The following is an 18,124-nucleotide window of genomic DNA, read 5'->3' on the forward strand; positions in this document are numbered from 1 at the left end:
CTACAACAGTCGAAGATGTATCATGTGTTTCCCAAAACACCCCACAGTCGTTGTGCATCATTGGACCATGTTTCGATACTGATAGGATAAAAAACGGATTGTTTCCTTTGAATGGGGTCTGTTTAAATAGACAAAAATTAACAGCTTTGTATGTGTAAAAGAACATGGCATGCTAGCTCCATCCTGGTGGTGGTGTGTCACAATAAAAAATGTATGTGTTTGCATGATTAAAAGTATTATTGAAACATTCACTGAAAGTTAAGCAAGTTATAAAAATAAAAAAAACTCTAAATAACCAATAATTTCCATTCTCTGAGCATTAATTAAACCTCCCAGGAAAGCTTTCAGGTAACCATAGTAAAACATTATCAGAACCTCCCTGCAACCTAAAAATGTACATTCCCAGAACAGTTAGAATTGTCACTTCTGTTCTCAGAATGTTTAAAAAACGTTCAGTTTTACCAGTCAGGAAACGTATGGGTTCGTTCCCAGAACCATTGGGAAACCAAAAACGTATGTTCACAGAACTTCCGAGGTACCAAATGTGCTAGCTGGGTTGCCCTCTCCAAAGCAATGTTTTCTCTTGCCAGATTGTTTTCCTGCTCAGTCCTGAGCTGGTTGAAGGAAAGTTTCTCTTCCTACCTCTCCTACTCCATTTTCTCCAGCTCACTCCTCAGCTGGTCGTAGGTGATGTTCTCTGCCCCTCTCTCCTCCTCCACATTTCCCAGCTCACTCCTAAACTTACAGTAAGCAGTGCTTTCCGCCCCTCTGTCTTCCTCATCCTTCTCAATCTTAGACTGAAGGACCTTGATGTTGTCCTTGAGGGCGTTGTTTTCTTCCTCAGTCTTTTCTAGCTGTTTATTCATTGTTGACATTTTATTGTCATTCCCCCTTTCTTGGCCACAAGTGTTCGGGTATCCTCCTCAAGCTTGGCAGTATTCTTCCTTAGGACCTCCCACAGGTTCTGAATTGTCATTTTCTTCTTCTTCACCACCTCCTCGCTCTCCTTGCTAGCCTTCTTAATGTTCTCCTCAAGGTTCCCGATGGCCTCAATCTTTCAATTGATGTCAAGCTCCATCTTCAAATCAAATCTAATTTATTTATTTATATAGCCCTTCTTACATCAGCTGATATCTCAAAGTGCTGTACAGAAACCCAGCCTAAAACCCCAAACAGCAAGCAATGCAGGTGTAGAAGCACCGTGGCTAGGAAAAACTCCCTAGAAAGGCCAAAACCTAGGAAGAAACCTAAAGAGGAACCAGGCTATGAGGAGTGGCCAGTCCTCTTCTGGCTGTGCCGGGTGGAGATTATAACAGAACATGGCCAAGAGGTTCAAATGTTCATAAATGACCAGCATGGTCAAATAATAATAATCACAGTAGTTGTCGAGGGTGCAACAGGTCAGCACCTCAGCAGTAAATGTCAGTTGGCTTTTCATAGCGGATCATTGAGAGTATCTCTACCACTCCTGCTGTCTCTAGAGAGTTGAAAACAGCAGGTCTGGGACAGGTAGCACGTCCGGTGAACAGGTCAGGGTTCCATAGCCGCAGGCAGAACAGTTGAAACTGGAGCAGCAGCACGGCCAGGTGGACTGGGGACAGCAAGGAGTCATCATGCCAGGTAGTCCTGAGGCATGGTCCTAGGGCTCAGGTCCCCCGAGAGAGAGAAAGAGAGAAGTAGAGAGAGCATACTTAAATTCACACAGGACACTGGAGAAATACTTCAGATATAACAGACTGACCCTAGCCCCTCGACACAAACTACTGCAGCATAAATACTGGAGGCTGAGACAGGAGGGGTCAGGAGACACTGTGGCCCCATCCGATGATACCCCCGGACAGGGCCAAACAGGCAGGATATAACCACACCCACTTTGCCAAAGCACAGCCCCACACCACTAGAGGGATATCTTCAACCACCAACTTACCATCCTGAGACAAGGCCGAGTATAGCCCACAAAGATCTCCGCCACGGCACAACCCAAGGGAGGGCGCCAACCCAGACAGGAAGACCACGTCAGTGACTCAACCCACTCAAGTGACGCACCCCTCCTAGGGACGGCATGGAAGAGCACCAGTAAGTCAGTGACTCGGCCCCTGTAATAGGGTTTGAGGCAGAGAATCCCAGTGGAGAGAGGGGAACCGGCCAGGCAGAGACAGCAAGGGCGGTTCGTTGCTCCAGTGCCTTTCCGTTCACCTTCACACTCCTGGGCCAGACTACACTCAATCATAGGACCTACTGAAGAGATAAGTCTTCAATAAAGACTTAAAGGTTGAGACCGAGTCTGCGTCTCTCACATGGGTAAGCAGGACCATTCCATAAAAATTGAGCTCTATAAGAGAAAGCCCTGCCTCCAGCTGTTTGCTTAGAAATTCTAGGGACAATTAGGAGGCCTGCATCTTGTGACCGTAGCGTACGTGTAGGTATGTACGGCAGGACCAAATCGGAAAGATAGGTAGGAGCAAGCCCATGTAATGCTTTGTAGGTTAGCAGTAAAACCTTGAAATCAGTCCTTGCCTTAAAAGGAAGCCAGTGTAGGGAGGCTAGCACAGGAGTAATATGATGAAATGTTTTGGTTCTAGTCAGGACTCTAGCAGCCGTATTTAGCACTAACTGAAGTTTATTTAGTGCTTTATCCGGGTAGCCGGAAAGTAGAGCATTGCAGTAGTCTAACCTAGAAGTAACAAAAGCATGGATGAATTTTTCTGCATCAATTTTGGACAGAAAATTTCTGATCTTTGAAATGTTACGAAGATGGAAAAAAGCTGTCCTTGAAACAATCTTGATATGTTCGTCAAAAGAGAGATCAGGGTCCAGACTAACGCCGAGGTCCTTCACAGTTTTATTTGAGACGACTGTACAACCATCAGAAGATCTCTTTGTTTCTTGGGACCTAGAACAAGCATCTCTGTTTTGTCCGAGTTTAAAAGTAGAAAGTTTACAGCCATCCACTTCCTTATGTCTGAAACACAGGCTTACAGAGGTCCTTCCCTTGACCTCTGATTCTCCATCTCTAGGGCCTGATCTCAGAGTCCTCACTGCTCTTAACTCTAAACTTTCATTGTCTCCAGCTCTGCTCTTTCTTCAGTTGGAGAGATGTTTCTTACAGATCTCTTTCCATCCAAGAGACCCTGAACTCCACCTCGTCCACCTTCCTCTGTCCCTCTTCAATGGCTCTCAAATGCAAGGCCCTGCTTACCTCACTTCTTTTAAGACTGGCCTTTGTGTCCTCTTGCTCCCTCTCAAGCAAGGAGGTCCTGGTCTTCTCATTTTCCAAGTCCTTTTCCATTGCAGAGGCCCGGAGCTCGACCTTTCTTTGCCACTCTTCCTCGGCCTCCTTTCCGTCCTTCTCCACCCACTCCCTCAGCAGGCACATGCTTGACTTCCGTGGAGGTCAGTGGCCTCGGAAGCATCCTGGTTCAGGCTCTCTTTTGTCAAGGTCACAGGAGCCCCTGTGACACTAGTGCGACTGACACTACCACCGACCTATAGGAATGGAAACACTGGAGAAACGCGGGAGAAACAAAGGGGAGAACACACTGAAGATGTGAGGACACATCTAAAGTGTTTTTAGGCCCGCTTGAATGAGCTTGCCCTGCATACCTGAATCAACAACAGAAATTAGGTGACCTTTCACTTTCAGGCATTTATTTTATGATGATGTCTGCTCCCCAAATGGCACCCAATTCCATATAGTGCTCTACTTTGACCAGGGCCTATAGGGAATAGGGTGCCATTTGGGACAGACATATTTTGGTGATTGATTGCACTTAGTGTTGTCCGGGGCTAATCAACCTTGCAAATTGCTTTGTTGCAACCTGTGCAGAATAGGTAGGCATTTTTCAAGAGACTCGATTATATAGGGCCCTATTTGTGATATCACTGTAATTATATAGGGAATATTTATGATATCACTGTAGCCTCTTAGGTCTACTCTACACTAGTCTCATAAATACAAATGTTACACCTACAGGCCATTTAACTGACGGGGTCAAGAGGACGACTGTAGGCTGCAAGGCACACTCTGGTGCGCGTGCTTGGCAACATTATTGGCAGTTGCCCCGCCCAAAGGATATTAGAGTAGACTATTTTGTTATAGACCTATCAACTACCTCAATATTTAGGCCAGGATGCACATTTTAAAGGCAATGTTCCCGCATACACAGTACGCGAAATGCAGCATATGTCGGCTCAATCAACAATTAGGCTACCTTTAAATGTCAAGCGGCTATAAAGCAGATCGTCCGCGGATCGAACTTAATCTATTCTAGGCTTTAGGACTATTTGTATCTATTTACAGCTCTTACCTGAAACTGTGAGCAATCAATCACTCCGCTTGCTTGCTTTTCTCTCCCAGTACTCCTCTCCTCCACTCTCAAGTGGCAAGGTGCAGATTGACTCTATAAAGTAAAAGTACCCAAAAGGAGAAGGCCTACCTGTCACCTCTGTGAAAAGTTCATTGACTGAGCTCTAGTTGTCTGTCATGTTATAACTGTAGGCCTGGATCATAACCATTATGACACTATAGTGAAGACATTTGTAACAAACAGAGGTGATGTAAGATTGATCCCTTAGGTTTCAAATTACAATAATTTAAAAATAAGCATTTCTAAATGAATTTATGAATAACATAATGAATTTGTTATGAAAATGTTCAGACCTGCACTTGCAGTTATATAGGATGAGCCATGACCAGAATACAGTATATATACTGAGTGTACAAAACATTAGGAACCACTTCCTAATATTTAGTTGCTTCCCCATTTGCCCTCAACAGTCTCAATTCGTCAGTGCATGGACTACACTACAAGGTGTGGAAAGCGTTCCACAGGGATGCTGGCCCATGTTGATTCCAATGCTTCCCACAGTTGTGTGAAGTTGGCTAGTGGACCATTCTTGATACACATGGGGAAACTTTTGAGTGTGAAACTACACAATCCATGTCTCAATTGTCTCTAGGCTTAAAAATCCTTCTTTAACCGCCTCCTCTTCATCTACACTGATTGAAGTGGATTTAACAAGTGACATCAAAACGAGATCATAGATTGATCAGGTGAAAGCTATGTCATGTAAAGAGCAAGTGTTCCTAATGTTTTGTATTCTCAGTGTACATATAAAGTGGATAAAACAGTATGTAAACATTAATAACGTGACCAATGTTCAATTACTCTATGTACATAGGGCAAAGGAGTCTCTAAAGTACAGGGTAGAGTACTGGGTGGTAGCCGGCTAGTAACAGTGACTAAGGTTCAGGGTAGGGTATTGGGCAGAGGCCGGCTAGTGGTAACTGTTTAAACCCCCTAGAGTCGATGTCTGTGACCACGGAAATCTAGTCAGCATAATAGCTCTGTTTGAGCTAGAGTAATCTTTATTTTTTTAATTTTTTTTGCATGGGCTGAGTCTCAATCCATGTCTGTCTTCCACATCTGTGATGAAAGGTGACAGAGATACAGCGTGTTTGTCAGACCATGAGAAAATGTCTGTAGCGTCCAAACGGTTTGGCCTACAAACTATGACCCGTCTATGGAAAGATGATACTTACAAACACAATGGGTTTTTCCATTTTGCTTTACGACCCCCACAAGCATCACGGGACTCGTCTGAAATCGGTACTGCCTGTCTGCCAACTTCTGCCTGTAGCATCTGAACAGTTTGGGATACACACCTATGGAAAGGTAACTCTCACAAACACATACACTACCGGTCAAAAGTTTTAGAACACCTATTCGTTCAAGGGTTTTACTTTACTTGTATTATTTTCTATATTGTAGAATAATAGTGAAGACATCAAAACTATGAAATAACACATATGTAATCACGTAGTAACCAAAAAAGTTTTAAATCGAAATATATTTGAGATTCTTCAAATAGCCATCCTTTGCCTTGATGACAGCATTGCATTCTCTCAACCAGCTTCATGAGATAGTCACCTGGAATGCATTTCAATTAACAGGTGTGCCTTCTTAAAAGTTCATTTGTGAAATTTCATTCCTTCTTAACACGTTTGAGCCAATCAGCTGTGTTGTGACAAGGTAGGGGTGGTATACAGAAGATAGCCCTATTTGGTAAAAGACCAAGTCCATATTATAGCAAGAACAGCTCAAATAAGCAAAGAGAAACAACAGTCCATCATTACTTTAAGACATGAAGCTCAGTCAATACGGAACATTTCAATAACTTTTAAAGTTTCTTCAAGTGCAGTTGCAAAAACCATCAAGCGCTATGATGAAACTGGCTCTCATGAGGACCGCCACAGGAATAGAAGACCTAGAGTTACCTCTGCAGCAGAGGATAAGTTCATTAGAGTTACCAGCCTCAGAAATTGCAGCCCAAATAAATGTTTCACAGATTTCAAGTAACAGACACATCTCAACATCAACTGTTCAGAGGAGACTGTGAATCAGGCCTTCATGCAGTGGCGGTTCTAGACCATTTCAACTGGGGGGGAGGGGGGGGGGGGGCAAGCTGGGGCTAGTTGTACTGTTAGAGGGGCCAGTTACATTAGACGTTATTGTTGTCATATCATTCCAGATAGCAAAAATTAGTTATGTAAAAATTATTTCATACTCCACATTTAGGGGGGCCACAAGGGGGTCCAAAATTGCTGTCACGGGGCACTAGCCCCCCCCCCCCCCCCCCCCAGAACCGCTAGTGCCTTCATGATCGAATTGCTGCAAAGAAACCACTACTAAATGACACCAATAAAAATAAGAGACTTGCTTGGGCCAAGAAACATGAGCAATGGACATTAGAACGGTGGAAATTTGTTCTTTGGTCTGGAGTCCAAATTTGAGATTTTTGGTTCCAACCGCCATGTCTTTGTGAGACGCGGTGTGGGTATACTGACGATGATCTCCGCATGTGTATTTCCCACCGTAAAGGATGGAGGTGGAGGTGTTATAGTGCTTTGCTGGTGACACTGTGATTTATTTTGAATTTAAGGCAGACTTAACCAGCATGGCTACCACAGCATTCTGCAGCGATACGCCATCCCATCTGATTTGGGCTAAGTGGGACTACAGTATCATTTGTTTTTCAACAGGACAATGACCCAACACACCTCCAGGCTGTGTAATGGATATTTAACCAAGAAGGAGAGTGATGTAGTGCTGTATCAGATGACCTGGCCTCCACAATCCCCCGACCTCAACCAAATTGAGATGGTTTGGGATGAGTCGGACTGCAGAGTGAAGGAAAAAGCAGTCAACAAGTGCTCCGAATATGGGAACTTTTACAAGATTGTTGGAAAAGCATTCCAGCTGAAGCTGGTTGAGAGAATGCCAAGACTGTGCAAAGCTGTCATCAAGGCAAAGGGTGGCTATTTGAAGAATCTCAAATATAAAACATATTTTGATTTATTTAACACTGTTTTTGGTTACTACATGATTCCATATGCGTTATTTCAACGTTTTGATGTCTTCACTATTATTCTACAACGTAGAAAATAGTAAAAATAAAAACCCTTGAATGAGTAGATGTACTAAAACTTTTGACCAGTCATGTACAGTCGTGGCCAAAAGTTTTGAGAATGACACAAATATAAATTTTCACAAAGTCTGCTGCCTCAGTTTGTATGATGGCAATTTGCATATACTCCAGAATGTTATGAAGAGTGATCAGATGAATTGCAATTAATTGCAACGTCCCTCTTTGCCATGCAAATGAACTGAATCCCCCCAAAACATTTCCACTGCATTTCAGCCCTGCCACAAAAGGACCAGCTGACATCATGTCAGTGATTCTCTCGTTAACCTCTCTGGGGTATGTGGGACGCCACCTGCAGGACACACTATTCAACAGCCAGTGAAATAGCCTGGGCGGCAAGTTCAAAACAACAAAAATGTCATAATTCAAATTTCTCAAACATACAACTATTATATCCCATTTTAAAGATACACTTCTCGTTAATCCAACCACATTGTCCGATTTCAAAAAGGCTTTACGGCAAAAGCATAACATTAGATTATGTTAGGACAGTGCTGAGACTAGAAAAACCACACAGCCATTTTCCAAGCAAGGAGAGGCGTCACAAAAACCAGAAATACAGCTAAAATTAATCACTAACCTTTGACGATCTTCATCAGATGACACTCCCAGGACTCAATGTTACACAATACATGTATGTTTTGTTCGATTAAGTTCATATTTATATCCAAAAACCACATTTTACATTGGCGCGTGATGTTCAGAAAATGTTTTGCCTCTAAAACTCCCGGTGAATGAGCATATCAATTTACAAAAATACTCATCATAAACGTTGATAAAATTTACAACAGTTATTGAAAGAATTATAGATACACTTCTCCTTAATGCAACCGCTGTGTCAGATTTCAAAATAGCTTTACGGCGAAAGCACATTATTTAATATTCTGAGTACAGAGCTCAGCCATCAAAGCAAGCTATACAGTTACCCGCCAAGTTCTGGAGTCAACAAAACTCAGAAATAGTATTATAAATCTTCACTTACCTTTGCTTTGTCGGAATGCACTCCCATGACTCCCACTTCCACAAGAAATGTTTGTTTTGTTCGATAAACTCCATATTTATGTCCAAATACCTCCGTTTTGTTCGCGCGTTCAGATCACTATTCCAAAGACACAATGCACGAGCGCAAAACCCTAGATGAAAAGTCAAAAAGTTCCATTACCATTCGTAGAAACATGTCAAACGATGTTTACAATCAATCCTTAGGGTCTTTTTTATCATAAATCTTCGATAATCTTCCAACCGGACAATAGCGTATTCATTACAGAGGAAAAAGAAGGAACGGCACGCCTGCGTGACTGCACAGTAAACAACTCATTGGCCTCAGGCAGTCCACTTGTTGAGTCAGCTCTTATTCTCTCCCCAGTAACAGTAGAAGCATGAAACAACGTTCTAAAGACTGTTGACATCTAGTGGAAGCCTTAGGAAGTGCAAAATTAACCCTAAGTCACTGTATAGGCAATCACTTGAAAAACTACAAACCTCAGATTTCCACACTTCCTGGTTGGATTTGTCTCAGATGTTTGCCTGCCATATGAGTTCTGTTATACTCACAGACATTCTTCAAACAGTTTTAGAAACTTCAGAGTGTTTTCCATCCAAATCTACTAATAATATGCATATCCTACCTTCTGAGCCTGAGTAGCAGGCAGTTTACTACGGGCACGCCTTTCATCCGGACATCAAAATACTGCCCCCTACCCTAGAGAAGTTAACACAGGTGTGAGTGTTGACGAGGACAAGGCTGGAGATCACTCTGTCATGCTGATTGAGTTCGAATAACAGACTGGAAGCTTCAAAAGAAAGGTGGTGCTTGGAATCATTGTTCTTCCTCTGTCAAACATGGTTACCTGCAAGGAAACACGTGCCGTCATCATTGCTTTGCACAAAAAGGGCTTCACAGGCAAGGATATTGCTGCCAGTAAGATTGCACCTAAATCAACCATTTATCGGATCATCAAGAACTTCAAGGAGAGCGGTTCAATTGTTGTGAAGAAGGCTTCAGGGCACCCAAGAAAGTCCAGCAAGCGCCAGGACCGTCTCCTAAAGTTGATTCAGCTGTGGGATCGGAGCACCACCAGTACAGAGCTTGCTCAGGAATGGCAGCAGGCAGGTGCGAGTGCATCTGCATGCACAGTGAGGCAAAAGACTTTTGGAGGATGGCCTGGTGTCAAGAAGGGCAGCAAAGAAGCCAATTCTCTCCAGGAAAAACATCAGGGACAGACTGATATTCTGCAAAAGGTACAGGGATTGGACTGCTGAGGACTGGGGTAAAGTCATTTTCTCTGATGAATCCCCTTTCCGATTGTTTGGGGCATCCGGAAAAAAGCTTGTCCGGAGAAGACAAGGTGAGCGCTACCATCAGACCTGTGTCATGCCAACAGTAAAGCATCATGAGGACATTCATGTGTGGAGTTGCTTCTCAGCCAAGGGAGTGGGCTCACTCACAATTTTGCCTAAGAACACAGCCATGAATAAAGAATGGTACCAACACATCCTCTGAGAGCAACTTCTCCCAACCGTCCAGGAACAGTTTGGTGACGAACAATGCCTTTTCCAGCATGATGGAGCACCTTGCCATAAGGCAAAAGTGATCACTAAGTGGCTCGGGGAACTAAACATCGATATTTTGGGTCCATGGCCAGGAAACTCCCCAGACCTTAATCCCATTGAGAACTTGTGGTCAATCCTCAAGAGGCGGGTGGACAAACAAAACCCCACAAATTCTGACAAACTCCAAGCATTGATTATGCAAGAATGGGCTGCCATCAGTCAGAATGTGGCCCAGAAGTTAATTGACAGCATGCCAGGGAGGATTGCAGAGGTCTTGAAAAAGAAGGGTCAACACTGCAAATATTCACTCTTTGCATCAACTTCATGTAATTGTCAATAAAAGCCTTTGACACTTATGAAATACTTGTAATTATACTTCAGTATTCCATAGTAACATCTGACAAAAATATCTAAAGACACTGAGGCAGCAAACTTTGGAAATTCATATTTGTCATTCTCAAAACCTTTGGCCACGACTGTACGTCAGTTGTTTTGATCTAGGATGCCAAGGTTGCAACTGAGGACACCCACAACACTCATCTGTATCCCGTTACCAGTTTCAAAAATTAATGGAAGTAGTTTAGTGCCTAAAACAGGGGTAAAATATGTGTCCAACTATTTTTTAAATAATTTCCTGATCTTTCTTATATCTCTCAGATACAGACACTTCAAAACCAAATTCCATCAGATTTTTCTTTTACTATCTGTTATTCAATGCATTTCTATGGGCTAATAGCAGTAAAGCCAAATTCAGTGTTTCATCAAATATTTTTTATATATACACTGAACAAAAATCTAAACACAACAATTAAAGTGTTGGTCCCATTTTTCCAGAGCTGAAATAAAATATCCCAGAAATGTTCCATATGCACAAAAAGCTTATTTCTCTCAAATTTTGTGCGCAAATTTGTTTACCTCCTTGTTATTGAGCATTTCTCCTTTGCCAACATTATCCATCCACCTGACAGGTGTGGTATATCAAGAAGCTGATTAAACAGCATGATCACTTCACAGGTGCACCTTGTGCTGGAGACAATAAAATGCCACTCTAAAATGTGCAGTTTCATAACAAAACACAGTGCCATAGATGTGTCAAGTTTTGAGGGAGCATGCAATTGGCATGTTGACTGCGGGAATGTCCACCAGCGCTGTTGCCAGATAATTTAATGTTAATTTCTCTACCATAAGCCACCTCCAACATTATTTGAGAGAAATTGGCAGTACATACAACCAGCCACACAACCGCAGACCACGTGTATGGCATTGTGTGGGTGGGCGGTTTGCTGATGTCAACGTTGTGAACAGAGTGCCCCATGGTGGCGATGGGGTTATGGTATGGGCAGGCATAAGCTACAGACAACGAACACAATTGCATTTTATTGGTGGCAATTTGAATGCACAAAAATACATTGCGAGACACATTTTTTTAAGGTGTCTGTGACCAACAGATGCATATCTGTATTCCCAGTCATGTGAAATTAATAGATTAGGGCCTAATGAATATTTAAATTGACTGATTTCCTTGTATGAACTGTAACTCAGTAAAAGCAATGAAATTGTTGCATGTTGCGTTTATATTTTTGTTCAGTATACATTTTTATACCTACAAAAAAGGGTCCTATAATTCATAATCAGATAGCTTAATGATCCTTGGTATGACCATCTTAAAACAATTTCATATATTAGCTTAGTAGAACCCCGTCCTTCCAGATGGTAGTGGGGTGAACAGGCCGTGGCTCAGGTCCTTGATGATTTATTTATCATACTCAACGTGTTTTTTAAATATAAATAAAACCTAACAGCTTTTCCATAAAATGTGTGCTCATGTTCCTCTTTGCAACCCATGTCGTAAAAGGCTTTTAATTATTATCCCATACACGACCACAATGTGGCGATATAACACTTCATTTTGAATGTGTGACGCAATTGACTGATTGGGCAGCCCAATCACTAGCTTGGTTTCCATCCAATTTGCGAGATTTTGAATCGAATATTCTAAAATCTGCTTAAAACAATCTGCGCATTTAAAAAAAAAAAAAAGAGATGTGTTTCCATCAAACTTACTTTTTGCGGATAAAGGTATGTGTGTAATGGCATAGTGCACATAAATACTTTTGCCGATAAATTCCCATGTACCTTATGAAAATACATTCCGTACATTCTCAACTCTCCTGATGGTTTTGTCACAAAAACTGTGGTTAGGATATATAGCAAACATGCGCTCTAGCCAACAGCTAGCAGATACAGTGCGGGTAGGCTATGTACATTATGATATTATTTGTATTTGTCAAGCGGCAGCCAAGCACCGATCATCATGTTACCATAATAAGACCCTCGCGATATTTATTGGAAAGGTGCATCAAGCTCATCAACTTGCACTTTCACCACCCTGTGAAGTGCTTCATAATTTATGTAGCCTAATAAAGAGCATGCTTTCCCGAGTCGTAGTGGGAGGACCACACAAAATGTCTTCGCGTGACTCCAAGTTTACTTCGATATGATGGTTATTATATCAATATTTGCGTATAAAGGTGCTTCCACCGCTATTTCTCGCATAATTAACAAAAACATCCCACCATGTCGAACGAGCAAAGTGTCTTTATATATAATTGTACCGGCATATCCTGTTTGTTTCCATTAGCACGGTTGTGACTTTTTTCCTGCGTCAGGTAATTCATCCGCATGAAATGGTTGGATGGAAACCTGGTTAGTCTGCAGTATAAACCCATACAATGCACAATAAGTCAACCGTTCAATTTGATGTTAGAATGAAGTTTATTGTACAAAGTGGATGAAAAGCTAAAATCATGATGCTGTGTAAAAAGACTGTTAAATGGCTGACCTAGGCTACCACACAACTAAACATCTACAATACACTAAAACCAAGAAACCTGAGACAAAATTAACAATTCACAGCACTTCTATGGGATACACAGGGTAACTCAAATGGTAAATCTTAAAATGTTATTGTAGTTTATGAGGAATTCAATCTAGGCTACTGGTGGAACACTTTCTCATGTGGAACAGCACATGATGTTGCTGGCAGTGGGAGCAGTAAATTTATCAGCAATGAAAGCTGTCACCACCAATAGAAAAAATGATAGATCAAGAATAAAATTATACAAATTGAAGGAAGATTGAATAGATTTGTATTTTGAGGACTTGATTTAAAATTCAGATTATCACAAGCAAAAGCCAGTGTGATTGGTGGGATAATGTGATTATTCTAACTTTCAGCAGTAGGCTACAAATGCAGCAGGCGGTTTGGCCTCCATAAACATTTTACATACTAAATTGTACCCTATTCCCTATATAATGCACTACTTTTGACAAGGGTCCATAGGGCTCTGGTCAAAAGCATTGCACTATGTAGGGAATAGGGTGCAATTTGGGATGTAAACAGCCACTGACTGCGTCAGCTCTGGTCTGTGCTGGATACATAGCAACTATGGTATCATCAGTGGACTTGCCAAGGGCCTCCTGTAAAATATACTGCTAGTGTCACAAATTATGTTTTTTAACTGCAGGTCATAGCGCCCTTTTGCCAGACTGTATGATATCATTGTCATAAATTACCCCAGAAATGTGTATGAGGCAATAGCAGGGAAAGGGATCATGTATACATACATATATACACATACACATAGAGAGGGGGAGAGAATTATAGAGAGAACATTTTAAGAGAGAGTGAGTATTTACTGGCTTACAAGCCTCTCTTCCAAAAGGAATTCTTTCCATGTTTCATCACAATGATTCTGCTCGCCCATTCCTGAACGGCCACAGAGTAGGCTATACGTCACTCCAGGCCAGAGCACTGGACGTCAAGCTGCGAGTCTCTAGCTGTGCTCCTTACTGCAAGACGTCACTTCCTCGATGAAATAGTTTTCATCTGCATCAGATTATTAAGAAAGAAAAAGTATGAAAGAAATGGGGCCAAACGAAAGCAAACATTTTCAGGTTCTTGCTCAACATCATCTGCCCCACTCTGCAATAGGCTTTAGTTGTGGATGCTGGTAGCCATCTGTATGTACATAAACCTCTGCTGGAGATGTATGCGCTCATATCTGATGACAGAGATAAGGCTGTTGGGAAGAGCTCCTTAACCATAGAAATATAATTACTAGAATGGTGAAAAAGTCCCTCAGACTGCACCCTCATAGGTAGACTCCATATGTCCACCAGTCCAACGATCACGGTCCATTGACTTGAATGGGAGATCCCGTTTTAGTATTTATACATGTATTTCTATGTCAACAGACTTCAAAGATCTTACTAAAGGCTATCTATGCAATGTAAACACAGCAAGATAGATTAGAGGTGGTTAGTGGCGAGACCCTACTAAGTGTGTATCATCTCAGCAGCTAGAGGAACAGTCTCATGTTGATTTCCAAGCATGCTCTCATACAGAAAGAGCATAACAGGAAGGAAGTACCAGGGTCAGTATCAGTAGTCAACACAGTGACAATGGGCTTTAAAAAACCAACAAAAACCATTGAAATCTGCTATAATGGTTTCTTGACTAGAGTATACAGCATTAGTTATTTAAGCCACTTGGTTTTCGATGGAGGCACACAGCAGATTGAGGCATGTTAAAAGTTATGAGAGTATATCATGAGTAATGACAAGCCAATTGGTCATAATTAAACATACGTCACACAGTGTGCTCAGTCTTTTACAAAGTGGGCACAGCTTAGTTTAAGACAGGGTAGGAAATTCACTTTTATTTTGTATCCTTTGACATTTTATTTTCAGGGGAATTTTGTAGTTAATTTCCTACCCTGGGTTTAGACTTCAGAATCACAGTTTAATAATAAGAGGAAATAACCCTGTGATCAGACAGGTGGTATAACTAGCACCACCCCCACTGCTAGGGATCAATCAACATTCATGTCCAATAATCAATAATAATACATTTTTAATCAACAATGATGTAAAGTAAGAGAACTCAGGTCTCCATGGCAGACAGAGAGAACAAGCTCACCATTTATATATGATTAAGATAAGGGCAATTTCACAGTTACGGGATTACACTGAGACTCCGATTTGTCACTTATAAAATGTATGCCAAACAAAAACCATTGATTTCAAAGTTTAACAAACCATGCAACTCTATGCACAATGACTACTTTGAACAATTTACACAGTAAAAAAGTAAACATTTACCTTGAAAAACTATCCGTATGCAAAGTTTGGGGACAGAATTACAGTTACTAAACTTTGTACCTGCACAGATTTTATTTGATACATTTTAGAATATCACGAAATTGGGGAGAAAAAGGGTAAGGCGAAGGTCGATAGCGTGCGTCCTTCCGAAACACGACCCCGCCAAGCCGCACTGCTCCTTAACCCAATGCTCACTTAACCCGGAAGCCAACCGCACCAATGTATCGGAGGAAACACCGTACACCTGGCGACCATGTCAGCATGCATGCGCCCGGCCTGCCACAGGAGTCGCTAGAGCACGATGGAACAAGGACAACCCAGTCGGCCAAACCCTTCAGCTAACCCGGATGACGCTGGGCCAATTGTGCACCGCCTCATGGCTCTCCCGGTTGCGGGCGGCTGTTACACATCCTGGTTTGATACCGATCTGTATCTACAGTTTTACCTGTAAATGTGTTTTTGTAAGGTTTTGTGTGGAAATTGTTAAATGTAGTCCTTGTGTATAGAGTTATGTGGTTTATTACACTTTTCAGTCAGTTTTTAGTTTGATATACATTTTAAAAGTGAAAAATCAGAGTCTCAGCGTAATTCCGTTACCATGGAATTGCCCATAACTAGGTAGATTTGATTTAATTCCTTTCTCCCCCTCAATAAAAACGTATACCGTTATGTGGCATGAATCATGATGAATTGAATCTAAAAATAAATAATTACAAATATGTATAGAGTAATCAGCAGTTGATTGTAAATATATTTGCGTTTTATATTCTTTATAAACCGGCTACTGCACTATGCATATACTGTACTAACTATACCGTAACATTATATAGCTCCACCTTCAAACCATTCTATGAAATAGACTGTCCTTTTTACCTCTCCTGTGTTATATTAGAAGTGGTTGTTTTTAAAGGGTTGTAAACATTGACCAGTAAGCAGAGGGATTGATTGACACATGAGCACTTTCAGAAGGTGGAGGGGGGTTGGTAATCTTGATGCCAATTTGTTTTCGGGGGCAAGACAGCAGAAACAGACTGGCCAGAAACAGACTTGCACCCAGGCTAGGTAGTTGGGGTTCTCAACCGGGCAAGGTGGCAGCAGTGGGCCGACCCTGCCCTGAGAGCAGACCTGGATTAAAATACTATTCAAAATCATGTCAAATACTTTGTCTGTGCTTGATTGAGTTTGCCTGGCGTAATAATGGCCCAATAGTATAGTCCAAAAATGGCAGACCTGGCACATCAAAGTATGTGAAAGATTTCAAGTAGTATTTGAACTCAGGTCTGCCTGAGAGACCCCTAACGGAGCATGCTCAGATCAGATTTTGGCTTTAATGTTGATGAGAACAGAGCAGCAGGTGAGGGCTCCGTCCACCTTCACCTTCTCCATGTTGGACACTGGGATCAACATGTGGTCCTTCAGCTTCTCAAACACCTGGGGGAGAGAGAGTTGGGTAGAGAGAGAGAAGGATGGGGTGAGAGAGAGGGATGGGGTGAGAGAGGGATGGGGTGAGAGAGAGGAATGGGGTAAGAGGGAAGGGGGAGAGAGAGAGGGATGGGGTGAGAGAGAGAGGGATGGGAGAGAGAGAGGGATGGGGAGAGAGAGAGCGGGATGGGGAGAGAGAGAGAGGGATGGGGAGAGAGGGATGGGGAGAGGGATTGAGATTGAGAGGAAGAAAGGAAATGATTATGAAATAATATTGATATACACCTTAGCTCAGCCTCTCCAGCACAAGTACAAATGATGGTCCCCCCTCAGACAATAGTTTGAACAACACTACAGGCAATAGTTTGAACAACACTACAGACAATAGTTTGAGCAACACTACAGACAATAGTTTGAACAACACTACAGACAATAGTTTGAACAACACTACCCACTAGAGAAGGTAGGAGTCTTCACCTTAAGTAACTTTAGGTTACAGGCTTTGCTAATTTTACAATGATTTGGGAGCACTTACAAGGGATACAAATCTAAGGCATTAAGAATGAACATTTAGGTAGAGAAGAGTTCTCAAAAACGGAGTGAGAAATATTACGTAATCTCCAAAAACCCTCATAAAGCAATGTGTCACCCTGTGGAGCCCCTCCAGAAGAAAACCACTGTTTTCCTAAGAGCCTTCCAAGCCAGAATACTTCTCTCTCTCTCTCAGTTCAATTCTAAGGGGATTTATTGGCATGAAAAACACATGTTAACATTGCCAAAGCAAATGAAAGCAAAACACAAGAACAATCAGACATTAACAGTTAACATTACAAATGAAAGTTTCAAAATATCTCCCCCCTCTCTGCCATACTAAAAGCCTGGGCTTGCACTACCATCGGGGCGACAAGCAACCCACCCAAATCTGGCTATCAGATTATCCAGCCATGATGCAACAGGTCTTACTCTGGCCCTACTATAATCAATACGTAGGATAGAAATAAAGCCCATCAACCATGGGAGGGGAGTCATGAGGTCAGAGGGGAAAAGCACTATAGCCAAACTCCTCCACAACATCACTAAATCTGTTCCCTTTTCTACGCGCGCGTCTGTCTGTCTGTCTGCTCTGTCTGTCTGCGCGTCTGTCTGTCTGTCTGTCTGTCTGTCTGTCTGTCTGTCTGTCTGTCTGTCTGTCTGTCTGTCTGTCTGTCTGTCTGTCTGTCTGTCTGTCTCTCAAGTGTTTCTGTTTTTATGGCAGTGAGTCTGTGCTTTCCAGCTGCGTTCTTATAACTGTGGTTGAAATGTATTATGTCAGGCCAGGAGAACTTCACTGTGAGGGCTGGCTGTATTTCACTGAAACTTTTCTAGTTGACTTCTTTATCTCTGCTCAGCTTATGTGACAGTCACCACGTCAGACCCTAAAGTCGCCCTTCTCTGCCCCCAGTCGACCCCCCCCACCCTCTCCCATGACCTTCTGCCTTTGTTATGTAACAATGCTAAAAAT

The 18,124-nt window shown here is 42.1% G+C and overlaps 1 protein-coding gene across 1 annotated transcript in view; it reads right to left on the reverse strand.

The window, feature by feature from the left end:
• Positions 1-12,794: 12,794 nt before the first annotated feature.
• ddah1 (dimethylarginine dimethylaminohydrolase 1) overlaps positions 12,795-18,124 on the reverse strand; it is a 139,907-nt gene continuing 134,577 nt past the window's right edge. Inside the window, exon 6 of the mRNA XM_014123372.3 lies at positions 12,795-16,632. Within this exon, the coding sequence (XP_013978847.1) occupies positions 16,516-16,632 (117 nt within the window). The 3' untranslated portion in view covers positions 12,795-16,515. The remainder of the gene's footprint in view (positions 16,633-18,124) is intronic.

The sequence above is a fragment of the Salmo salar genome, chromosome 10 (genome assembly GCF_965601325.2).
Source record: "Salmo salar chromosome 10, fSalSal1, whole genome shotgun sequence".
Classification (NCBI taxonomy): domain Eukaryota; kingdom Metazoa; phylum Chordata; class Actinopteri; order Salmoniformes; family Salmonidae; genus Salmo; species Salmo salar.